General features: G+C 39.7%; 1 protein-coding gene across 1 annotated transcript in view; it reads left to right on the top strand.

Annotated features, from left to right (window-relative positions):
- Positions 1 to 27,322, top strand: part of LOC136866814 (inactive dipeptidyl peptidase 10) — a 1,081,356-nt gene that overhangs the window by 805,684 nt on the left and 248,350 nt on the right. The window contains exon 3 of the mRNA XM_067143919.2: positions 26,437 to 26,531. Coding sequence (XP_067000020.2) covers positions 26,437 to 26,531 — 95 coding nt within the window. The remainder of the gene's footprint in view (positions 1 to 26,436; positions 26,532 to 27,322) is intronic.

The following is a 27,322-nucleotide window of genomic DNA, read 5'->3' as shown; positions in this document are numbered from 1 at the left end:
GAGGATCGGCGCATCCGCCTCCAAGCGGTGGCAGCCCCGCACGCCTCGTCAACCGCCATTCTTCAGCATGTGCAAGACACCCTGGCTGTTCCAATATCGACCAGAACAATTTCCCGTCGATTGGTTGAAGGAGGCCTGCACTCCCGGCGTCCGCTCAGAAGACTACCATTGACTCCACAGCATAGACGTGCACGCCTGGCATGGTGCCGGGCTAGAGCGACTTGGATAAGGGAATGGCGGAACGTCGTGTTCTCCGATGAGTCACGCTTCTGTTCTGTCAGTGATAGTCACCGCAGACGAGTGTGGCATCGGCGTGGAGAAAAGTCAAATCCGGCAGTAACTGTGGAGCGCCCTACCGCTAGACAACGCGGCATCATGGTTTGGGGCGCTATTGCGTATGATTCCACGTCACCTCTAGTGCGTATTCAAGGCACGTTAAATGCCCACCGCTACGTGCAGCATGTGCTGCGGCCGGTGGCACTCCCGTACTTTCAGGGGCTGCCCAATGCTCTGTTTCAGCAGGATAATGCCCGCCCACACACTGCTCGCATCTCCCAACAGGCTCTACGAGGTGTACAGATGCTTCCGTGGCCAGCGTACTCTCCGGATCTCTCACCAATCGAACACGTGTGGGATCTCATTGGACGCCGTTTGCAAACTCTGCCCCAGCCTCGTACGGACGACCAACTATGGCAAATGGTTGACCGAGAATGGAGAACCATCCCTCAGGACACCATCCGCACTCTTATTGACTCTGTACCTCGACGTGTTTCTGCGTGCATCGCCGCTCGCGGTGGTCCTACATCCTACTGAGTCGATGCCGTGCGCATTGTGTAACCTGCATATCGGTTTGAAATAAACATCAATTATTCGTCCGTGCCGTCTCTGTTTTTTCCCCAACTTTCATCCCTTTCGAACCACTCCTTCTTGGTGTTGCATTTGCTGTGTCAATCAGTGTAAAATGGATGTATGCATGTATGTGTGTGTGTAAATGGCACATCTCCTCCTAAACCACTGGAGCAATTTCATCCAAACTTGGTACACTTATGACTTACTATCTGGAGACGAGCACTGAGGGGGTAAGCCATCCGTAGCTCCCTTAGGGGTGGTGGGTCAGGGGGGGGGGGCAAGTTATAAAAATAATTGAAAAAAGTGCCGAATCCAAAGTTTTCGGGGTCGCTGAGATGAACAGTGACACTCCCCATTTTTCAAATGTCAAAGTTCAGCTCCCTTTTGCAAACGGGGTGAGGGGGAGTGATATATAAAATTAAACGAAAATAATGTCGAATACATAGTTTTCGGGGGTCGCCGAAGTGAATTGTATACTCAGGATTTTTAGTATCAGGAGACAAACAACGTGGGGGTAAGAAAGCCCTGGAACCCTTAGGGGCGGGGGGGGCAGGGGGTCAGATAAACAAATTAACGAAAATAATGTCGAATCCATACTTTTGGGGGTCGCTGAGATGAATAGTGACACTCCGGATTTTTTTTTTAAGTTCAAGTTCAACCCTCTTTGGGGTGGGGGCGAGGGAAGTGATATATAACATTAAAATAAAATAGTGTCGAATACATAGTTTTCGGGCTCGCCGGGGTGAATTGTACACTCCGGATTTTTAGTATCAGGAGACAAACCACGTGGGGGTAAGACAGACCAGGAACTCTTAGGGGCAGGGGGGCGAGGGGGCTGAGATATAAAAATCATCGAAAATAGTGTCGAATCCATACATTTCGGGGTCGCTGAGATGAACAGTGACACTCCGGAATTTTTTAAAGTCCAAGTTCAGGTCCCTTCGTGGTGGGGGGCGATGGGAGAGTGATATATATAGAAATAATAATGATATATAGAAATAATAGTGTCGAATACATAGTCGCTGAGGTGAATAGTGACACTCCGGAATTTTTAGTATCAGGAGACAAACCACATGGGGGTAAAACACCCCTGGAACCCTTAGGGGCGGCGGGGGGGCAACGGGACTGAGATATTCAAATCATCGAAAGTAGTGTCGAATCCATACTTTTCGGGGTCGCTGAGATGAATAGTAACATTCCGATTTTTTAAAACTCAAAGTTTAGCCCCCTTTAGGGTGGGAGAAGGGGGAGTGAGATATAATAGTAATCGAATATACTGCCGAATCCATAGTTTTCCGGGTCGCTGAGATTAATAGTAACATTCCGGATGTTTAAAGTCTAATTTCAGCCCCCTTTGGCATAGGGGTGAGAAAGGGTGAAAAAATAAATTGTTAGAAATGACCGAGATAATGGACGTGTGTATGTTCCAGTATGACTTTCAAGTATGACTTACTACCTGGAAAACGTACTGTGGGAGTAGGACGCCCCCTAGAACCACTATAAAATCCACACTAATAAATAGAAGTCTGTTTGGCGCGATCTGTATGTACTATATATAAATTAAGGCATAAAAATGAAAACAGACGTAAATTAGTGAGACCATTCTAGGCATTTTAGAAATGTAAAACTTTGTACCAGACAACCTGATGACTTCAGGATCCCTAGAAAAGTCTCAAATTCTCATCGTTCTCTGAGGGGTACATGCTGGGAGTTTCAAACCTGCATAAGAACACAGTCGGTGATATTTATCCAGAACCTACAGGTTAAAAGGTTCCTTAAAGTCCTGATGTTTAACCCACTCCCCCATATCAAGATCCCAGCACAATCTCCCAGACAAGTTAGAAAATTGAAATTTTGCAAAATTATAGCTTTTAGCAAGTAACCGACGGAAAATTTACGAGATGTTTAAAAATTTTTTTTTTACCCCCGAAAAATATCGAAATATTGAGGCAATTTTTAATGACGGTGCAGTCCTTCCTTTCGATGTATTTCGTGGCTAAACGGTAAGTCGTATCACAAAACGGATGGCACAATCTCCGTTCAATTTGGAGTGATCTACAACTTCTGTCCTATGACCTTTTGTCGTATCTCTATCCCTTATACATTAAATTTTTCTCTATTTCTGGATTTACCTAAATTTTGCACTTTGTACACGTACAATTGATGGTTTGATTCACTTATAGGAAAGATGGGATCATCAAATTCTACACGAATATTGGCCCACCCAGTAGACATATGTGAGCCAAATTCTATGTTTGAAGCTGTCGCATAAGTATCTGAAAAGTAATGCACTGTGTGGAAATCTTACATAAATTTAACCCTATTCAACGTTTCTTAAACATAATGAATTGTGGTAGACAAGTGCACCTGTCGTTATCATCACAACTCCACAACTCGCACTTTACATTGGAAACATCGTCTGCGGACCTCTCTATACTTTTTCTCGGATAACGCTAATTTACATGCAATTTAAAAATTATTATTAACTTCATGTACAGTAATTTACTTCGATATCCGTATACAATCTGGAATACCGCAGCGAAGCACGGGTACAATTGCTAGTATAATATAATATAATATAATATAATATAATATAATATAATATAATATAATATAATATAATATAATATAATATAATATAATATAATATAATAAAGTAAAATATCACAGATGAAATAATAATAATAATAATAATAATAATAATAATAATAATAATAAAAATGCAGATACCACCTTGTAACGTGATTTGAACCGTTACAGTGTGATCGAGGAAGCGTTACAGGGATAGTCCTTGTTGACCTTTAGCAAATATGTACTAAGTGATGAATGAAGCATGCAATGGAATGAGAGCAGTAGATATCATCTCTTGAAAATAAGTACACAAGTACAAAAAATAACCAAGAAATATAAGTCACCATTTATTTGTCTAAACAAGTAAGCCTATTAGAAAATAAATATAATAGAAAGTATTGCCAGCGACGCCTAGTCAAAGCCTTTCTACAAAACATTGTAGTAGGTATTTTAAGAATAGAACGTAGAAAAAGTCAAGGATCCATAGTTTGTAACACCAGGCTCCAAATTCATTATGCCTGCTTCATAAAGGTAATATTATCCAGCTCCGATCCCTGTAAGGGATTAGTACGTTAAAAAGGTTACTAAAACAGGTTCGTAATAGGTATTTACTAACGTAGTCACAAACTGGTCGATCCGATACAACTCCAAGGAGGCAGTTTTGTGAACAGTCCATTAAGATAACAGCCAGGCATTAAGCATATTAATATAGTCACCGAAAGATCATGGCTTTAGTTACAGCTTTACAAGTTACGTAAGCTGCAGAAAGATTTTGCCATACATGGAGACCAAAAGAAACAGCAAGACTCCTGCAACATTACTTTCTTGAGTTCATCAGTACGAGAAACCAGCATACGCACCTTGCGGTAATTCATAGCAAGATAATGTTCAGTTCTATTCATGAAGAATATAAATTAAATTCCGTTGATTACAGACGGATAGACTAAATTGTTGATTGATCAGCAAAATTATAAATCCGGCTCGAAATATATCCACTCGGTCACCAGTCGAATGTATCTAAGACATGAAGGATTAAGCTAGAGAGAGTTCTTTTCCCACTAAGTTGCCCACCATATTCCTCCAGGGTAAGAAATGAAAGCTACAAAATAAAAGCTCCACCCATTTAGAGTCGGAAATGAAAGCTTTTCATTATTATTCAACCAAATTGTATCTTGAGTCCAGTTCATTCACAAGAGTCTTGGTCACGGACTTGTCAATGTGTAGTACAGGCACTATAACCACAATGTGGACACTTCGAAAGCTCCCGAAATAAGTCCCAGGTGCAGGGAAAGCCGCGCCAAAGTTCGTGGTGACGGAGGACTTGACATCATATTTAAATGCTGCACACTTGCACTCACAAAACACACGCAACTTTCAAAGAAATAGAACCCGAGTGGAGGCAAAGATGATACGGATGCTTCTTCACGTTACATTAGTCAGTAACGAGTGTATTATATAATATTCATTAGGTATTTCAACAGTCAGTTGACGATAAGATTCATTCCCTTCATCTTAAACCCACAAATTGCACTGTAATATAGGACAGGGCTTCCTCAAAGTATATCCATTTCTTGTCGCTAATGATCACAGAATTTGTCAGGAGGTTTGCATGAATAGTATAAACGAAGATTTACATCGCAATGTTATTTCCCACGGTTATTATATAGCCTGCCAGAACGAATGGAATTAAAGCCGAGATATCCCGATTACTGCATCCTCATTAGCGATTGCAGCTGCGAGAAACAGGAAGGTTACCTTGAGACACACAGCCTGAGGCTTAGCCAGCTGACCAGTTAATTACCTCAGTCCATCCCAGATTGAACAGCACTGGTTGAATCACAAACACAATGTAGCTAACGGCTGGCTGGGGGAGCCAAGCTACGAATGAACGGTTGTAACGTACAGCATGAAAAGTGGCATACAAGGAAACTAGGGTATCGAGATAAATCTACAGTGTACATCATGAACTGATTCACCGAAATCTATGTGGTGTTGTGAGGAAAGATCAGTACCAAGTTAAGGTAGTCATTGATACGTTTGTCGGAACGAATGTTGCTGGGAGTCAATTTTCATTTTAACCATTTGCGGTATAAATCAAAAAAGTAGTTTCATTCCTTGTTATCATAACCAGTGTGACTGTGTAGAGTACAATAATCATCATTAGTCGTTCTCCCCATTACTGAGCGCTGAGACCCCATTTCCTTGTTATTTCATTTTTTGACCTCTAACAAGACATCTCCTTCCTGGGCGGTCTTCAGCTCTTTTTTAACATGATCCGAAGGCGCAGGCTGGTGATATTCATATGATCTAACCACATATACTTATTTCTCTTCCTCGTCGTCTACTGCCTTCGAATTTACCTTGCGAAAGTGTATTTTTCAAATGATGTCCCTCTTTAAAAATAAGAACAAGGAACTGGAGATAACTTTCATTTACATAGGAGAACAGATGTTTCTTAATGCTCAATTTGTCTATAATGAAAGCATATTTTCGTCTTTCCATCCATCGCATACGCAGCAGCCTCCACCAATACATCATCTCTTCTGTCACTAGCTTTCACGCTCTAGATCTAACATCTGGACAAAAAGATGGAGAAAACTTGTGATTCAACCAAATGCATCTTCGTGGTTTTTTTATTATCCAGTTATGTCATTTCTTAGTAAGTATAACCATCACAGCTCGACCTGGGACAATACGCCTTTTAACTCTTTTTTTTATAGATTCCCGTATCACAGATGACTGACCCCAGGTATGCGAAATCCCTGACTACCTCCAGTTATTTAGGCATCCTGTGAGCCAGCAAACGCTCGAAATTGCACATGTGCAAACCGCCGTTCAACGGTGCTATGGACAGCGCAAACAGATTTCACTCGGAACGGAGGATGGTTGTCACTGTTGGCTTGGTAAGGCACGACTCCGTTCGACACGGCGTTGCTGTTGCATGGATAGCTCCCGTATGTATCATTCAACACACAAAAAAACAAGAAACAGTGATGTTACATTACCGTGAATGAGAACGTTCGCACTCTTTCGTGGTGTACCGCACGAACGCAACATGCTTTTATTTGTAGAGGCATGATTAAATTCATTACAAAGTCTTCCGTCGAAATACTGTACATTACAATACCTTTCAGAGGATACACTACGAGGCGCTTATCGGAGAAGACCGGGAAACAAAATTGATTGAACTTAACGTGGCGAGAGTGTGAGATGGACAGTAGAAAACAGACGACTCCATAGAGGTTTTATTTTGAAGTCGTATCTTGGAATATATTTGAAACGTATGCCAAATTCGTCAATATTCAGTCACTAACCCTTCAGTATGTTTTATTCGCAGTCACATTTTAATTTTTCTGGTGTTTTCGTGTAGATCTCGTCAAGAAAAAATCAGGAAAATAAAAATATACCTCTTTCGTCTCTGGGCGACATCTACACGCCAAATGACCCTCGACCACCAAAATTATACATTAAATGGGGCGCCATATTGTGATGACGTCATGCATATTACGTCATGCACCATGGCCCGTGTTATGCATTCATATTTCAAGTTTAAAATAATACATAAATCACTTTGCGTTACATAATCAACGCGTCTTTTCGGCTTCTTTGCCGGAGACATCAAACCCCAATTTGAATGAAGTTTCACCTCAATATTTGAAAACCTACTGATCGGGTAGTATTAGAACTTTTACAGGGTGTGTCTAAGAAGTAAGGTGAATGGCCCGATGTCGCAACTGTAATGTTTGGTAACACTCCGAGCATACACATATGAATAGAGAGACATCTCGAGAATCGCCACGAAGCTGAAGCCTGCTTCGGCCAGTCGATCGTAGTGCATGTAAAGACTCGTGTCACAGTGCAAAGGATCAACGCATAAACATCAAGTTTTGTTACAGACTGGTAAAACGGCGACAGAGACGCATGCGATGTTGGTGCAAGAGCACGGAACAGAAATGGTAAGCAGAAAATATGTTTCCGAATGGTTCAAACGCTTTTGGGATGAATAGAAAACTTATAACGGTCTTCCTCATCTTGATCATCCACCATACTTTCCGAATCTGACACCGCAGACCTTTTTGTTCCTCCGCCTCATGATAATCATCAAAGGCATATATTGTGCTGACATACCGGGCATCCAAAAACGTGTGCCATCGATCGACTCCAAAAGACGCCTTCTCTGCCAGCAATTGTATACACGGTGCCAAAAGTGTGTTGTGCCAAATAGAGAGTACTTTAAAGGTGACTAAAGGTATTTAGTTTGCAACTTCTGTTTTCTTTGTGTTGTGGTATAACTCGTGTTGTCTCAAAATATCCGAGTGTCAAAACGTCCGAGTCTCAAAATATCCGAATTACAGGAACCGGTTTACCGGGTCAGTTTGCTACCTGGACGACGAATCTCAAAATATCCGAATTCCCAAAAGTGGTAGTGTTTTGAAACATCCTGAATTTATATAATACACACTAAAGAACACAACAAGACGCGAAAACGTTCATTGTTAGCATCATCCGGACTGCGTGCCCTGATCTAGAAATGGTACCTCAATCTTGGGGTTGGTCCACCGTATAGCCTTGCACAAATATATACGACAAGGGGTCAGTAGACTCATGAACGCCATGAATCCGGGAAAAGTTAGGTTTAGATCCATTTTTAAATGCAGCTACCGCTTTTTCACATATGTACAGTCTTGATTATTTACAAAGTTTATTATGCAAATATTTACAATTTCTTTTCTCGGAATGTTGCCACAAGTTTCTGTCCATTTTGATGACGCAATCGATTTTTCTCAAAACTTTTTTAATACCTTTTCGTCGTATTTAGTTGTAGAACTTTTGGTTCTTTCTTCTAATATTTAATAGTTCTTTTTTTTTCTTAGAACCTTCGAGATACATATCCACCCTGGCAATTCGAAAATCAGATGTTTCAGCTTCTGTTTTCAGACAAAATGCCAATTTATTTTATCAGACTGTTGAACATAGAATTCATCCTTCAACGCCATTGTTTATTCGATGTCGCTTTCCATGACAGTTCCACAGATCACGTGGATTGTTTAGCCACTAGTTGACGACGTAATACAAAAAATCTTCAAATAAAATGTATAAAAATAAAAATAATTCATCCTCGCCGTAGCGAAGTGAATTTTTAAAAATGTGTTTTTAAACCCCTGCCTCCTATGCTGCTACCTACACTTCACGGATATTTTTAGACTCAGTGGTTTATTTGTCACGGCTACATATTTATTTCGTATATTTTGATAGTTTTCTGTCAACTTCAGGTTCGGATATCTTGAGACTCCCATATATTGAGACTGCACCGGTATAAATCACCGAACGTTTTAAACGCACCTTGTACAAAACCATAAAAGACAATGAAACAAAATCCTTAGCAAAAACATTCTTACTGTCTAAATTAGACATATTTATATATAATACTAGAAGTCACCGCGAATAAGTCCGCGTAGAATTCGGGAGAAATCGAATTTGAACACTGTTGGTAACAAGAGTGCACAGTCTAATATAGTCTGATCAACCTCACTCTCGCGTTCCATTTTCCCTCGACCTCTACATCAATTAGTATACCTAAGGCCGTAGCCAGGCGAAAAAAGAAATATGCCGAGCAAGTTGGCCGGTACGGTTAGGGTAGTATAGCTGTGAGCTTGCATTCGGCAGATTGTGGGTTCAAATTCCAACCATCGGCAGCCCTGAAGATGGTTTCCGTAGTTTCCCCTTTTCACACCAGGAAAATACTGGGCTGTACCTTAATTAAGGCCACGACCGCTTCCTCCTCACACCTATCCATTTGCTATCCCATCGTAGCCATGACACTTATCTGTGTTGGTGAGACAAAAAGTCCACTTTAAAAAAAACAAAAAATTAAAATAGAACTGTGGGATTGATTGCACGCATTCCCGTTTGTATCCCGCTTTCTCTGATCTAGTTATATGTAAGGGGAATATGTTCGGATGAAAATTATAGCAAATATTGTAAAATACGTAACAAAAATCAAACACTATATAATATTGCGTTCCCGCCGTATTTTGTGTTCGATCTATCAGATGGATTGGAAACAATCGTACAATACGAAGTGAGAAAAATGTTACCTTTTACTATGCATTAACTTTAGGCTATCAAATCAGTTAAAACCCACATTTTTTAACCTAAAGCGTACTTCAAAAAACATCAGACTATAAGTGAAAATTAAAATAATTGATGAAACAGCTTTCATAGTTTTAATTTTTTTTTCTTGCTTTACGTCGTACCGACACAGATAGGTCTTATAGCGACGATGGGACAAGAAAGGGCTAGGAGTGTGAAATAAGCGGCCGTGGCCTTAATTAAGGTACAGCCCCAGCATTTGTCTGGTGTGAAAATGGGAAACCACGGAAAACCATTTTCAGGGCTGCAGATAGTGGAGTTCGAACCTACTATCTCCCGAATACTGGATACTGGCCGCACTTAAGCGACTGCAGCTATCTACCTCGGTTTAAATCCTTTAAAAGTATAAAAATCTCTCATATGAGGTTTCTCATAAACGGATAGAGTTATGACTTAAGGCATATGGACATTTTCATACAGAAATATAAATTCTAAATCTTACATGCACGTGCTAGTTTGATAAGACTGACAATTTACTCCTTACTCTTCTTTATGGATAAATTATGCACCAAAACACAGAAAAGTCTACCTTCCAGGAATACTGGAAGAGTTAGGAAGAAAATTTTCATGTACTTTTTTGTATAAAATTAGAATTCTAAGTGAAATAGTCGGCTATTTTTAATAGCACTAAGGCCCGGTTTCACAGTATACGCTTAAGCCTTGGATCGGGCTTAAGCGGGAGCTTAAACTCTGGACGAGTTTCACAGTGGGGAGTGCAAGTGGTAAGCCGAGCTTATCTGTGACTGGCTTAAGCTGTATGAAACTGAGGTTTAAGCTAAGGATTCAGACCAGATGGTAGAGCGCTGGCCCTCTTATAGCCTAACTTGGCAGGTTCGATCCTGTCTCAGTCCTGTGGTGAAGGTGCTCAAATTCATAGTTAGTGGGACGTACAACCAATAACATTAACATTAAATAACTTATATTTCTGAATATATTTCGAGGCTCAAGAGACAAAAATGTCGGTCGGTCACTTGCTTTCTTGGCTTACGCTGCGTGAACCATCAACGATAGACCCCAAGTGTAAGTGTACGAATTGTAGAGCATAGAAACCTCTACAAAAAAAGTCCGCGATGGTATATACCTATTTCCAACCGTTTGCCCTCTAGAAACGATGTATAACCTACAAGTCAATCAATCATAGGCTACGGATGTAAACAAAGATGAGAATTGAATCACTGCGCATGCGCAAGCATTACCAACTTCGGAGATGTTCAGCTTAGTAAAGCTGCACATGGTCCCCCTACTGTGAAACTCGTAGTGTTTAAGCCAAAGAGTAAGCCTTGCTTAAGCGGCGTGCGTGGCTTACTAAAGCTTCGGCTTAAACTCAAACTGTGAAACCGGGCCTAACAGTTCAGGCAGTGTATTCATTTTTAAGGGTCCTGGTCGTAGAATGTCTCCGACTTTCTTTTAATTACAGTACCTGCCCTCCTGATAACCTTACATAATGATGTATCGTCACTGCAGTACCAAAAACGCGAACCATAAACCTTGAACCTTAAATACGCCACACTCTAGGAGTAAATATGTCATGCAAACGTACATTTCTACAGTACGATACAGTAAGGTTCATTTTCCTTTACACACGCGCATAGGAAAACGAACTCAACGAAAATTGTTCTCATGGACTGCATATCAATATGTGGTTGTGGGGCGTGACCGGTCTTAAGGGAAATAATGCCTGGGAAGAGCATTGTAACATTCGCGACTTTGGCATAGCAGCGACCATTTAGCCTATATCAGTCTTGAAGAAATACACTTTCTAATGGTGAAATAATTACTGAACCCAGTTGACCACTTCGCCAAATAATGCATTTCTCTCTTTTGGTGTGTAACCCCCTCAGAAGTGCTATAGGTAAAAGGAAACCATCAATATTAAGCCATCCATAAAAATAATTTCATTCTGGTTCATTGAGATATAATCGTATGGCCTCAGCTACCGCGTGCAGGCATTTTGATTTCCCGCCATTTCGGCTGCCTGTCTGTCAATTTTGGCATTCTATTTTCCACCACCAGATCGCAGAGAAATCAGTACTCATTTTAGACATACTATTGCTAATTGAAATTCATTTTGTTGATTGAGTTTCAAGAGTGTTACCAGAGGTCTTTTAAATGCCGACATCATACGATATGGACTGTGGAATGGACTAGTTTCCGAATTTAAAAAATTTGACTACCTTTATGGTAACTGAACCCTCAATCTTGAAATCCGGAGACTGGCTCTGTACTTATGAGTCGGAGTGAAAAGTAATCCGTTCTCCGAGGTGGGTGAGCTCCCTCCAGGCACTCCCCGGTGGAATTTTTAAACACACACCATCCATCTCGGGAATTTTAAATTTCTGACAATACCGAGAATCGAACCCGGAACTTGAAAAATGACAGCTAATTGCGTTAACCGTCACATTTCATATGTGGACGGTGAAGATAAGGGGCGTTACGTTAGAGCCTGCAATGCCTACAAGAGGCCCGCAGACTACTTGCAAAAACACAAACACTCCGCACGCAAATGGTCAGAAGATGAGATCACGATGAAATAGTTTGTTTTTATAATTTGTACGTAGAAAAATTGCCATTCGGTTGCATCTAGGAGCAGTTGTGTTTAAAGTAACAGCACAGCTATAAACAATGCTTGTCCTTGCCGTCTCTAGCAACACTGCGACATGCACCTATCAAAAGACCTGAACCAAGTTATTCGAAAATAGTAATTAACCAAATGAAAATTGATACCAAAATATCACATTTTAGCTAGAAAATTATACTTTATTAATGTATATAGTGTGCCAGAGATATTATGCACATAATTTGCTTATCATTTAACTTTTTTCACACATTTATTCGACAACAATGTATAATTCCAACAATACCTTGATGTAGTAACAATCGATCAACTCAGTTTCTGACGAGCTCTCTTTGCGCATAGGTAATAACATGGAATACTTACACTAGGATAACTATAAGCATATCATTTGTGCGGTTTGATATTTTTCAAATTTTATTTGAACAGGTTTTGATTTTGTTCGTATATTTATCTGGGTTGTAATCGAATCGATTATTATAACTGTGACTTCAGTATCGGCTACAGAGTATAGTTCTGTAGTTACTGAAAAATGAAAACAATTTTTAAGTACGAATGTGTAAGTGGTGGACGATTGCATTGGCAGTTCAGCAGCTTAGCCGCCAAACCATGGAGACAGTCATATAAAACCTATTAAAACATTTTTTTAATAATCTTATTTATTCATATAAATTGACAATATATTGCGTTTGTTCTACTTGCTGTAATTACGTTTATATTAGTAATTTATAGGTTTGACATTTGACTCGAGGGGGCTCGAAATTTTACTTTGGCAGGCACATTTGTTACGCCCCTGGTGAAGATGTAGTAGATGCTAAATACAAATCTAAAAATTTCGAACTACTTGCTGGACAAGTTCCAAGGTAACAATTGTGCTCAACTTCTAAATACTGGATTTTGTTCATATGAGGCCAATCTAAAAAAAGAAAGCGGTGAAGAGAACTTGTCCTGTAGAGAACAGCGGACTTAGAGTGGAGTTTAAACTGCATGAGTAAGCTGCGTCCAGTTAATTACTTCTTGCCGACAGTGATATGTTAGCAGCAGCTCTCCTGTCCAGGGAACTTGCACACTCACTTCACACGTCTAGCTCCAGCAGCGCGTAGGACACCACTGCTGCCCTGGGAATGGACATTCAATTCCACCTCCCACTCATGGGATGAGCAGTCCGGGCACCTAAAGAAAACTTTATTCCATTTCACGGCATTACGCGTAACTATTTTTGTGCTGCTCGAAACACTACTTTTTGATTTATACTATAGTTTTCTCTCATCGTTTATCTCACTGTATTAGAAATGCTTTGTTGTCAGTATTGGCAGGTTATCGGATTTCATTTGCTTTACCCCACTAATAATAATAATAATAATAATAATAATAATAATAATAATAATAATAATAATAATAGAAGCCTCCGTGGCACAGGCAACAGAGTGCCGGCCTATCATCCCTGGGTTCCGTGGTTCAAATCCCGGTCACTCCATGTGAGATTTGTGTTGGACAATGTGGAGGTGGGACAGGTTTTCCTCCGGGTACACCGGTTTTCCCTGTCATCTTTCATTCCTGCAACACTCTCCAATATCATTTCATTTCATCTGTCAGTCATTAATCATTGTCCCAGAAGAGTGTAACAGGCTTCGGCATCCGCCACAATTCCTATCCTCGCCGTTAGATGCAGTTTCATTCCTGACCCGGTCGAATGACTGGAAACAGGCTGTGGATTTTCATTTCAACAACAACAACAATAATAATAATAATAATAATAATAATAATAATAATAATAATAATATCTATCTTCAGCTTATCCTAGTATTTCTGGACTCGCTGTAGCCACACAAGCTAATTTTGGTTTTGACCAGGATTTTAATGTCGGATGCCCTTCCTGACGCCACGTGATACTGGAGATGGAAATCTGGACCCTGAATCAACGGGAATTGATCCTCAGCCTTTCGGGTGGGAGACCAGCAGCTAAGCCACTGCACTAATCACGCCCCCAATAATAATAATAATAATAATAATAATACGGGCGAGTTAGCCGTGCGGTTGGGGCGCGCAGCTATGAGTTCGTATCCGGGAGATAGTGGGTTCGAACCCCACTGTCGGTAGCCCTGAAGATGTTTTTCTGTGGCTTCCCATTTTCACACCAGGCAAATGCTGGGACTGTGCCTTAATTAAGGCCACGGCCGCTTTCTTCCAATTCCTAGGCCTTTCCTATCCCATCGTCGCCATAAGACCTATCTGTGTCGGCGCGACGTAAAGCAAAGAGAAAATAATAATAAAAATAATAATAATAATAATAATAATAATAATAATAACCAGTAAGTCGATTTCGCAGTGTGGATCGGTTAGCTGTGCACTTGCACTCCTAAGATGGTGATATCGATCCCATCGTCGAAATCACTGAAGTCTGAAGGTTTCCGTTTCTTTACGTCAGGAAAATCTTGAGGTTGTACCTTAATTGAAGTCTACGGACGATACCTTTCAAATTCTTGCCATTTTCCACCACAATGTCGACGAAAACCTCTGAAGGTTAGTGGGACAAGACGTTGATACTAGAAGAAACAGATACCATTCTGCATATCAGTTCATTGTGTTAATGAATCAGGAAGATGTTTTTTCAACTACTGTTCAGAGATTAGTCTTTTCAAAAGTGTGGCACAACAGTCCATTAAGGACTTGGCCTGCCAATATGTCTGCTGCCAAGCCAGATGGCCTGTAAATACAGGAGTGCTACATGGTCAGTGTGATGGCATCCTAAACCGTATAGCTTGGGTTCCGTGGTTGGGTTCCTTCCAACTCTTCAGTTGGTCTCAGGAGGCTGAGTGATCTCATTTCTAGCTCTCAGTCCAAACTAAAAATCCCTGGACTGATCGGAAATCGGAGCCAGGGCCTCCAGGTAAGAAGAAGTAAACTGCTTCTTGAACAACCAGTAGCGATTTCAAGTACACTTAAGGGCCGGTATTATAATAGAGGTTTAAACTGTTGGTTCAGTTTAAACTTCGGTTTATCTGTTAGTCGTGTATTATAAAACTTAATCTTAAGTTTAACTAAAGATTAATTTTACTGCCACTCACCTACCGTTTAAACTGAATTTTAAGAATAAATAACCTTACAACATGGCAGAACGAATGGATCTCGAAGATATTTCTGAGGTGTTTGAAGAAATACTAAGCTATGACGAAGAAGTGGCTCAAATTATTGAACGACCACAGGCACTACGAGTTTTTCGAGCAAGGGAACGTCACTTTCATATATAGAATGAAAAATAGTTTTTAAATAGATTTAGGCTTACAAAACAAACTGTCTTAACCCTATTTCAGCAAATTGGTGCTAGAATAAAACCTGCAACGAAAAGGTAAGAATGTAAAAATGACTTTTTAAACTGTTTGAATGTCAAAAGTATAAATGCCAGGCTGAGTGGCTCAGACGGTTGAGGCGCTGGCCTTATGACCCCAACTTGGCAGGTTCGATCCTGGCTCAGTCCGGTGGTATTTGAAGGTGCTCAAATACGTCAGCCTCGTGTCGGTAGATTTACTGGCACGTAAAAGAACTCCTGCGGGACAAAATTCCGGCACCTCGGCGTCTTCGAAAACCGTAAAAGAGTAGTTAGTGGGACGTAAAACAAATGTTAAAAAAGTATAAATTTTAGAAAATAAAGTAACTTCCTTCTACTTCGGAAATCATGCTGTAGAACCCCTCAGTCAGCTACTAATAGCATTGCGGTTTTATTCCTCCCGTAATATGTTTACTAAAATGGGAGATTTTGGAGAAATTCATAAGGCCACTGTTTCACGGACTATATAAATATTTCTGTACTAGGCCTAATTGCACGAGCAATTCCATTTTCTTACGAGTGAAATTAGGACAAAGTTTATTGCTTTTATCCGCCATTTTACCTACAAGAAGTAAACAAAGCATTATCGATAGTCATCTTTTCTCGCAAGTCACTGCTACCAAGATCGTATATTTCCTTCTTTATCCTCAAATAAACACTACATCGTAACAGGAGCAATGCATCGGCTGCTTCAGATACATACTCCACATTAAGTTGGGTCACCGCACCTCCCAGCCGCATTCTCCACAGTATGGTTGCCGCACTTGACATGTGCATTCATATTGAAGGGAAAGTGAACGAAAAATCTCATTATGTATGAATTATGTCGCACGTTTCATTAGCCTACAGCAAATGTCCAAGAAAGCTCCATCCCTCTTCCTCGCACAACGCTACTCTTGTCACTACGCTCTCTCTCGCTCGCTTATAGCATCGCGGCACATTCCATAACATAATGTGATCTGCATATCATATGTCTCAATATTAAGTAAGTAAAGCGCAGTTGCTCGTCGTTGACTGCGATAACAAATATGAGCAACATATCCACAAGTTCATCATTTGTATAATGTGGCCGCTACATAGTTATGCATTTGACTAGTCTGAATGTATACGCGCTAGAGCTGTTTGTACTCTAAGCACTTACGCAGCGTTTTAAGTTCCTGGTTGATCTGCAGCCCCTGCAAATTCGGCAACTTCTCCGTCTTTACGTTGTTCCATGTGGCCATTTTGTACATCACAATGATCCTTTCCTATAGTGGACCAGGCAGACCATCCGTTCCAAGGTGGAATAGGTATCTGAAGCACCAGGTACAATTTTATTTCTTCCTGTACCGCTTTCCGCACACATGTGAACTGTATCGCACATGTAGATCTGTGGCTGTTTAACGGCTGGACGTTCTTGACGCCAACGTTAAGTGGAGGAATGTATTTACTATTGCGTGCTTTTTGTGAACCCACCCCGTGGTGTAGGGGTAGCGTACCTGCTTCTTACCCGGAGGCCCCGGGTTCGATTCCGGGCCAGGTCAGGGATTCTTACCTGGATCTGTGAGTTGGTTCGAGGTCCACTCATCCTATGTGAATAGAGTTGAGGAGCTAGCTAACGGTGAGATAGCGGTCCCGGTCTAGAAAGCCAAGAATAACGGCTGAGAGGATTCGTCGTGCTGACCACACGACACCTCGTAATCTGCAGGCCTTTCGGTTGAGCAGTGGCCAATTGGTAGGCCAACGCCCTTCAGTGCTCTAGTGCCATGGGGTAAGTTAGGTTAGTGCTTTTTGCGGAGGATCGTAGTGTTACGTATTGTGTGTACATGAAGAGGATATTGTTGGGATAAACACAAACACATACAGTCCGAATCAGAGGAATTAATCATGGATGATTAAAATCTCCTACCCAACCGGTAATAGAACCCCTCTGAACCGTAGGACTAGACGCTGACCATTTATCCAAGAAGCCGGGCCTCGGTAATATTTTATTTAATATGGATATTTATATTATTTATATCAATAACAGAATTTCTGTTTAAAGGACATCGTTATTCATGTTAAGGGTGGGCTCCTTGATTGAATCGTCAGAGTTGCACCCTTCGGTTCAAATGATACCTCCAGTGGCGGCGATAAGGACCCCGCAGACTCCGCGGGACGGGTGGGGGGCGTGGCTTCTGAGGGGCATGACTGTTTCTTAATTCAAGAGCTGAAGAGTGATTTCACATATTGGTAATGCTACAGCACACAACACAGTATTATTTGTATTACAGAGAGTTATTCCAAACTTAGGCCGTCGTAGTACAAAGCTTCTTTCATCAATAGGAGAACAGTAGTAATTTCTAGAAGGATGTGGATTTCCCAACCTGTTTCAATAATAACCTTCGCTTGCTGCCACACCCAACAATCAACAAGGGTTTTGAAGTAATGAGCCAGTTATGAGAACCCAGTAGTCAGCGAAGATGCGATAACAAAGACATCCTCCTTATCTAAACTCTAAATACTGAAGTTCGAGCCGCTTTATAACTCTCGGCAGTCAGTATAGCTATGTAGACTTACGATGGACGGCTGAGATGTAAATTATTTGGTCCTAGGAACGATATTATTTCTTAACAGTGTGACAGTCAGAGTGTTTTGGTAACTATAATTTGGAATATGCATTAATAATATACAGCCCTGTACTACGAAATAAAATTGTAACTTTCCTTATCAGAAAACGAGGGGCCTATTTTCAATTATTGCGGTGGGGCCCAGATCTTCTTAGCGCCACTACTGGATCCCGGGTTTGATTCCCGATAGGGCTGGGAATTTTATCCACGTCCAGTTAATTCATCTGGCTCATGGTATGGATTTTTATCTTCATCTTCGTATACACACAACAGACACGCATATAGGGTTGACGTCAGGAAGGGTATCCATTCGCAAAATTGAGCCATATGTTCATACAGCGTTAACTCCACCCTCATTTCCTTACAACTGTTCATGTTAAAGAGTACAAAAAAGTTTGTTTATGAAGGCTTTATGATAATGTAGAAATAAGAAAACACTGCGAAAGAACAACAAACTGATTTGATTTATGCTGCTAAAAATACTAAAGGTGTAGAATGATACTGACAAGGCACTAGTCTGTTGATGAGTTGACGAATAAATTACAAATTCAGTGCTTATTATTGATATACTAACACTTTTCTCGTCTAAATAGCACCAAAATATTTAAAATATTTTATAAATTCAGTAAGAAACACACTAGCTGAGAATATTATATTTTAAATAGTATTAAGTCATTGTATTTAAAGCAGGAAACTTTGCTTTAATTAGTTAAAGACTAAGACAAGAAACGACGTATTATGAAAGACGAGGTATACTTAGTTTACACGTTAAAAAGTGTGTGTTTTTGTTTTGTTTTTCCAGTTTCCACTCAGTTAATTTATAGCTGTTAGGTTCTTCAGCCTGTTGAAACTAATTTTCTATAATACATTTATATAGTACCTGAAAAGGAAAACATATGGTAACAGTATTATACTTGAAAAAAGGAACAACTTAATAATTAAAATAGACTGACGTGTTTCGTTCTTTAAAGAACATCATCAGATTCTATAAAATCACACTCAAATATTTAAAAATTTATAAACAAGTATCTATATATATAAAAGCAAGTCGGGCTGGAGCGATGTATAGGTATAAATATTTAAAAATGAAAAAAGACGTGAATTAATGAGGCACTTCCAGAAATGTCAGAAATTTGAAACTTGGTACGAGAGAAACTGATGACCCCAGGATCCCTAGAAAAATCGGAAATTCTCAAAATTCCCTGAAGGGGGCACGCTGGGGGGGCTCAAATTTTGGGCTCAGCATAAGAACACAGTCGTATAGTATATCCAAAACGAAACCTATAGGTTTCGTGGGCTTAAAAATTTTCGGGAATTTCCTCATTTTTATCCCCTATCCCCCCAAATCAAGATGGCGGCACAACCTGCCAGACGAGGTAGACAATTGAAATTTGGTGAAATTATAGCTTTTGGTCCCTAACCGACGGGAAAATTCCAAGATGTTAAAATTTTTCACTTTTTACCCCCAAAGATATCGAAATATGGAGGCAAATTTAATGACTGTGCAGACATTCCTTCTGAGCTATTTTTTGGCTAAACGGTAAGTCATATCACAAAACGGATGGAACAACGTCCCTTCAATTCGGAGTGATCTACAACTTTGGTCCTGTGACATTTTGTCGTATCTCTCTCCCTTACACGTTAAATTTGGCCGTATTTCTGGATTGTTCGTAAATTTGGTGATTTTTGCAAGTATATTTCATTGTTTGACACACTTATAAGAATGGTAGGATCATCGCGTTAGGTGCGCACATTGGCACGATTAAGGGACATATGTGTACCAAATTTCATAATTCTAGCTTATACATAAGTAGGCAAAACGTAATGTAAATTGTAAAAAATGCACCCAAATTTCACCCTATTCAAAATTTGAACTCAATTTACCCCCTTAATATGGGAGATACGAGGATATGGTTTAGCAACAAACATTTAGAGCGATAAATGAGGCGTCTGATGGCGCAAACCGTTTCTTAATATCATAAACCGTTTAGGAGATATAAATCTCGAAGTGGAAGTCTGCACTTTTCAACGTGCTCATGCTTATCCGTCATCTATACATATAAAAGCAAGTCGGGCTGGAGCGATGTATATATAAATATTTAAAAATGAAAAAAGACGTGAACTAATGAGGCACTTCCAGAAATGTCAGAAATTTGAAACTTGGTACGAGGCAAACTGATGACCCCAGGATCCCTAGAAAAATCGGAAATTCTCAAAATTCCCTGAAGGGGGCACGCTGGGGGGGCTCAAATTTTGGGCTCAGCATAAGAACACAGTCGTATAGTGTATCCAAAACGATAACCTATAGGTTTCGTGGGCTTAAAAATTTTCGGGAATTTCCTCATTTTTATCCCCTATCCCCCCAAATCAAGATGGCGGCACAACCTGCCAGACGAGGTAGACAATTGAAATTTGGTGAAATTATAGCTTTTGGTCCCTAACCGACGGGAAAATTCCAAGATGTTAAAATTTTTACTTTTTACCCCCAAAGATATCGAAATATGGAGGCAATTTTAATGACTGTGCAGACATTCCTTCTGAGCTATTTTTTGGCTAAACGGTAAGTCGTATCACAAAACGGATGGAACAACGTCGCTTCAATTCGGAGTGATCTACAACTTTGGTCCTGTGACATTTTGTCGCATCTCTCTCCCTTATACGTTAAATTTGGCCGTATTTCTGGATTGTTCGTAAATTTGGTGATTTTTACAAGTATATTTCATTGTTTGACACACTTATAAGAATGATAGGATCATCGCGTTAGGTGCGCACATTGGCACGATTAAGGGACATATGCGTACCAAATTTCATGATTCTATCTTATACATAAGTAGGCAAAAAGTAATGTAAAATGTTAAAAATGCACCCAAATTTCACCCTATTCAAACTTTGAACTCAATTTACCCCCTTAATATGGGAGATACGAGGATATGGTTTAGAAACAAACATGTAGAGCGATACATCAGGCGTCTGATGGCGCAAACCGTTTCTTAATATCATAAACCGTTTAGGAGATATGAATCTCGAAGTGGAAGTCTGCACTTTTCAACGTGCTCATGCTTATCCGTCATCTATCTATATCTATAAAAGCAAGTCGGGCTGGAGCGATGTATATATAAATATTTTAAAATGAAAAAAGACGTGAATTAATGAGGCACTTCCAGAAATGTCAGAAATTTGAAACTTGGTACGAGGGAAACTGATGACCCCAGGATCCCTAGAAAAATCGGAAATTCTCAAAATTCCCTGAAGGGGGCACGCTGGGGGGGCTCAAATTTTGGGCTCAGCATAAGAACACAGTCGTATAGTATATCCAAAACGATAACCTATAGGTTTCGTGGGCTTAAAAATTTTTGGGAATTTCCTCATTTTTATCCCCTATCCCCCCAAATCAAGATGGCGGCACAACCTGCCAGACGAGGTAGACAATTGAAATTTGGTGAAATTATAGCTTTTGGTCCCTAACCGACGGGAAAATTCCAAGATGTTAAAATTTTTCACTTTTTACCCCCAAAGATATCGAAATATGGAGGCAAATTTAATGACTGTACAGACATTCCTTCTGAGCTATTTTTTGGCTAAACGGTAAGTCGTATCACAAAACGGATGGAACAACGTCCCTTCAATTCGGAGTGATCTACAACTTTGGTCCTGTGACATTTTGTCGTATCTCTCTCCCTTATACGTTAAATTTGGCCGTATTTCTGGATTGTTCGTAAATTTGGTGATTTTTACAAGTATATTTCATTGTTTGACACACTTATAAGAATGATAGGATCATCGCGTTAGGTGCGCACATTGGCACGATTAAGGGACATATGTGTACCAAATTTCATAATTCTAGCTTATACATTAGTAGGCAAAACGTAATGTAAATTGTAAAAAATGCACCCAAATTTCACCCTATTCAAAATTTGAACTCAATTTACCCCCTTAATATGGGAGATACGAGGATATGGTTTGGAAATAAACATGTAGAGCGATAAATGAGGCGTCTGATGGCGCAAACCGTTTCTTAATAGCATAAACCGTTTAGGAGATATGAATCTCGAAGTGGAAGTCTGCACTTTTCAACGTGCTCATGCTTATCCGTCATCTATATAAATAAAATCGTAACGACCGTGTGTCCGTACGTTGATTATTTTGTCGAAATTTCCGTACAGTTTTCCGTTTCAGGTGTAATAATGACCATCTGCATCATTTTTAGCTTTAGTGTCTGCTTGTCTGTTTGTTTGTCCGTTTGTCTGTTTGTCTGTCCTTCTATAACTTGAAAACTACTGGATATATTTCCACCAAACTTCATATTTAGAATCCACCTGTCCTTGGGTAGGTTTTAGCGCAAAAAATAAAATAGTAACGACCGTGTGTCTGTACATTGATTATTTTGGCGAAATTTCCGTACAGTTATCCGTTTCAGGTGTAATAATGACCATCTGCATCATTTTTAGCTTAGGTGTCTGTTTGTCTGTCTGTTTGTCTGTTTGTCTGTTTGTCTGTTTGTCTGTCATTCTATAACTTGAAAACTACTAAATATATATTTCCACCAAACTTCATATTTAGAATCCACCTCTCCTTGGGTAGGTTTTAGCGCAAATATCGTTTCTAAATCCCTGAACTGAGTGGGGATTTTTACGAAACCGAAACCGTTATTTTGCACTCCCTCAAAGTATACACAACCGAACTTAATGGAAATCAACCTGCCTTAATGAAAATTAATTTCTAAACCGTTTTTCCTCATGTGCATCATTTCGATAACAGGATTTAGTAAGGGAGATATCATTAACGGACCGTTTTTCGGTACAAATCCCAGCGGACTTAACGCAAGAGCGGGTGCGTGTAAAGCGTACTTCTTACAACTTGAAAACTAACAAGATATTTGAACCAAATTGTATATATAGCATCCATCTGTCCAAGGGTAGGTTTCCTTGGTGTCTGTTAGTTAGTTAGTTAGTTTGTTTGTTTGTTTCTTTGTTTGTTTGTTTGTTTGTTTGTTTGGTCTGTTTGTCTTTCTCTAACTTGAAAACTACTGGATATATTTCCACCAAACTTCATATTTAGAATCCACCTATCCTTTGGGGAGGTTTTAGGGCAAATATTGTTTCTAAATCCCTGAACTAATTGGGGGTTTATACGAAACCGAAACCGTGATTTTGCACTCCCTCAAAATACACACAACCAAACTTAATGGAAATTAATTTCTAAACCTTTTCTTCTCATGTGCATCATTTCAATCACTTACAGGAAAGATAGTATGATCAAACTCTACACGGGCATTGGCCCACCCAGTACCCATACGTGAGCCAAATGCTATGTCACATAATTATCCGAAAAGTAATTCAATGTAAGATATTCTTACACAAATTTCAACCTATTCAACGTTTCTGATTCAATCTGACCCATGAATAGATTAGATGCGAGAAAATATCATAGGACCAGCCATTTAGATCGCTAAATACTGCGCCTTACGGTACAATCCTTTGTCGATATGACGTACCGTTTAGCAGCAGTTAATCTGTAAATGAAGGTCTGCAATATTGTAAACATTCATATACTTTCGTATGTCCATCTGTATATATTCATTGATGTCGATTTGTAGCGATCGAGAAAGGATGTGTCTGCTATTGTAATCAGTACTCCCTACACCGACTTTGACTGCTGGCAGTAGAAATGGGGACCTTCTCCAACTCCTGTGTAACTGGCATTAGTAAGGAGGGCCTACCATTTTAATGAATAATTCACTTTTCGATTTGTCTTGCAGAAGGCAAGGGATCATGCAGTTTTGTTCGAAAGTCCCCTACTCTATTGTGTTTGGCTCTAGGCCAGGGTGCCCGCCATTATAAACAAATGTTCCAATCTAAAATTTGACCAGCATTAGGCATAGTGGCCTGCTATTTTCATGGAAACTCACTAATTCTGTGTGACTGGCATTAAGCTGGCTAGCAGCAGTAAAAAGGGACTGTCATTATAATGATAACTGCACAACTCAATTTTGACTGGTGGTAGGGAAGTTGCCTGGTATTATAATAAAAACTCCTCAACTGTAACCTGTCTGAAAGTAGGAAATGGGTCTGCCATTGTAACTAAAACTCCCCAAATCGATTGTGACCGCGCAGTAGGCATTGGAGCCTGCAATTATAATGTAAACTTGCCAACTCGATTCTGAATGGCAGTAGGCAAGTGAGCCTGGCGTTATCATCACAACTCCGCAACCCTCACTTTACATTGGAAACAACGTATGTGGATCTCCCCATGCTATTTCTCGGATAAGGCTAAGAGACATGCAATTTTAAAACAATCTCATTTGCTGCACGCACAGTATTTACGTCGATATCCGTATACAATGTAGAATACCGTAGCGAAGCACGGGTACATTTGCTAGTATATTTATAAATGCGTAAACATTTACGTTTATTTACATTTTTATTAAATTTGTGATTGTAATTAAGTCGTTTTACCGAGGATAATATTTGGTGTGTGATAAACCGATATAACTTGAAAACAACATTCTCTCTCTCTCCCATGGGTAAATAATGCAAGTATCTAGCTCTAATTATTATTATCTTACGATTATAAAATTATTGTGATGTACATCTACCTATTATTAACATTATTAGTTTATAATCACATTAATTGTGATGTTATGTCATGAAACATTTGTTGTATATAGATATTTATATGAGTTCAGTTAATGTAAGAACCTGCATATAATTTATTATTACCTGTATATATGATTTGTAATCCACTACAGAATTGCGAAACACACTGTAACACCCAGAATGGCACTCAGTGGCGAGAACCCTGTAGAATATTCTCTACATTACATCTGGACCTTAAGCACTCTAGAATTTACGAGAAATTTATCTTTCTAGAACCTGGTCAGGCACATATATAAAGAAATTATCTTGATGGTAGAGACGAGCTGTTGTTTAGTAAGAGTTAAAGTTTAACAGGAGTATGCTTGTGACCTCGTGCTGTGTTTAGGCTGACGTGGTAGTTAGCAGTCAATTGTTTTAAGGTTGTGATCTCTGTGTGGCATGTGCTTAGTGGTAGGCATTTGTCAAAGATCGCGGTTTGTTGATGTGTGTATTTTGATTGTGACAACAGTTTGATTATGTTATGTGTATGTTTATGGGAAGTTAAGGTGAAATAAATAAGTGTACCAACTGAGAGCATCTTGTGTGCGTCTTTGTAGATACATCATACTGTCATCATATGTTTCCTTTTTTGCATAGTTTATAAATGTATTACTCAAATTTAGTTTCGGCGGACTGAAGAACTTAATAGTTATAAAAATAAGATAAAAAGAAGTGTGTTGTCACTCAAAAATGAATTAGTGCGTGGTATTGGACGTTTTTCGCATTTACTAGTTTATCGGACTTAGTTTTAACATTGATGCTTTCACGGCCCATACTTGTATACATGATATAGGCTTTTGGACTTATGCCGTGTCAAGAAAGCAAGGCGAAATTCTTTACTTTTCTATTTTTATTTATTTCTTCTACCACATTCGTCCGTGATTCATCTGATGACCTTTCTGTTACTTCGCACGCATACGTGATGTAACAAGGAACATCTTACTTGGAGCTTAGCTTGTGTCGTCAACTCCCGCTTGTAATGCTAGCGCTGTGCCAGCATACAGCGAGCCATCTGGTGACGAATGAGCGTACCACTTACTATGACCCACGGCCGACTTGATGCGTCGCTGTACAAGGAGCGCAGCGAGGGATCCAGTCGTCCATGTATGAGAAATTATAAAGCATTCTTAAATTCGGACGTCCATTATTGCAGAAGTCTTCCTCGGGAACAATAGATATTTTCTTCTGAAGACGCGGAGTAAAGTTCTCTGCGAATTTCGCCTTGTTTTCTCGACATGGCATAAGCCTAAAAACCTATGCCATATCTTAATTTTAATTATTATCAACAGATAATTAACCTTCAGTTGCGATACGAACCCTGTAGGTACCCACAACAAACATTGCATCTATAGGTTCAGTTGTTTCTGAGAAAAGACTACCTGCGAGGAATCTACACAGTGCATTTTAGCGACTATCTTAGCGATCTGAAGATCAACTCTATCAGCGAATCTGAAATTAATCACTGAAAGTACCTCTTTTATTTTCCCCAGAATGGCAGTATTCAACAGAAAATTAAGTTCACAATTCCCAAAGCAAACGATCAAATGCTTTTTCTATACATACTGAAATATTCTGTTTGCCTTCACTAGGCATACTGTTACTTGTATAGTCGTATAAAAACACTGAAGTAATTTGTAAAGGCAAAGGGAATTCTACACGAGAATTACAGTATAATGCTTATTGCAGTGTGTGCTATTTTTATGTATACCTCCTACAGTGAGTGTCTTTGTTTGCTTTCAGAAACCGAGCTGGTGTACCGAGATATTTACGAAGGTATATCGATATTCAACGCTGATAATCAGACGTCCAGAGTACTTGTTAGCAACTCCACCTTTGTAAGTATACATTCCCAGTTAGTAAATTAGTTTGTTAATTAGTCATTAATTACTAGACCGAGCGAGTTGGCCGTACGGTTACGGTGTGCAACTGTGAGCTTGCATTGTGGAGATAGTGGGTTCGAACCCCACTGTCGGCAGCCCTGAAGATAGTTTTCCGTGGTTTCCAATTTTCACACCAGGCAAATGCTGGGGCTGAACCTTAAGGCCATGTCCACTTCCTTCCCACTCCTATCACTTTCCTATCCCGTCGTCATCATGTGTCGGTGCGATATAAACCAAATTATTAAAACGTAATTACTAATTTGCAAATTATTTATTTACCTATTTATATCACTGATGATATATATAGCATATGACATACGAGAAAAATTCAGGATCTCCCATTAAATTAAATTTTGAGCTTACTAATGATATTTTTCTCCTTCGAAGTACTCTCCTGTACACACTGCCGCCTGCGTTTTGGCGGTTTGGGATGCAGAACAGAAATAATCTTGGCTATACTCATCAAAAAGACCGTTCATCATAGTGTCTTCTTCAGTTGAGACAACAGAACGTAAATTACAGTATGCACAGAGCAATGAGATTCAATGAATTGTTATAAGAACTCGTTTCACTAGGCCAGTTGTCAAATTTTCAATTACCGAGCTCGATAGCTGCAGTCGCTTAAGTGCGGCCAGTATCCAGTATTCGGGAGATAGTAGGTTCGAACCCCACTGTCGGCAGCCCTGAAAATGGTTTTCCGTGGTTTCCCATTTTCACACCAGGCAAATGCTGGGGCTGTACCTTAA

The sequence above is a fragment of the Anabrus simplex genome, chromosome 3 (genome assembly GCF_040414725.1).
Source record: "Anabrus simplex isolate iqAnaSimp1 chromosome 3, ASM4041472v1, whole genome shotgun sequence".
Classification (NCBI taxonomy): domain Eukaryota; kingdom Metazoa; phylum Arthropoda; class Insecta; order Orthoptera; family Tettigoniidae; genus Anabrus; species Anabrus simplex.
Note: the sequence above shows the minus strand (reverse complement) of the source record. Positions and strands in the feature narration are given on the sequence as shown.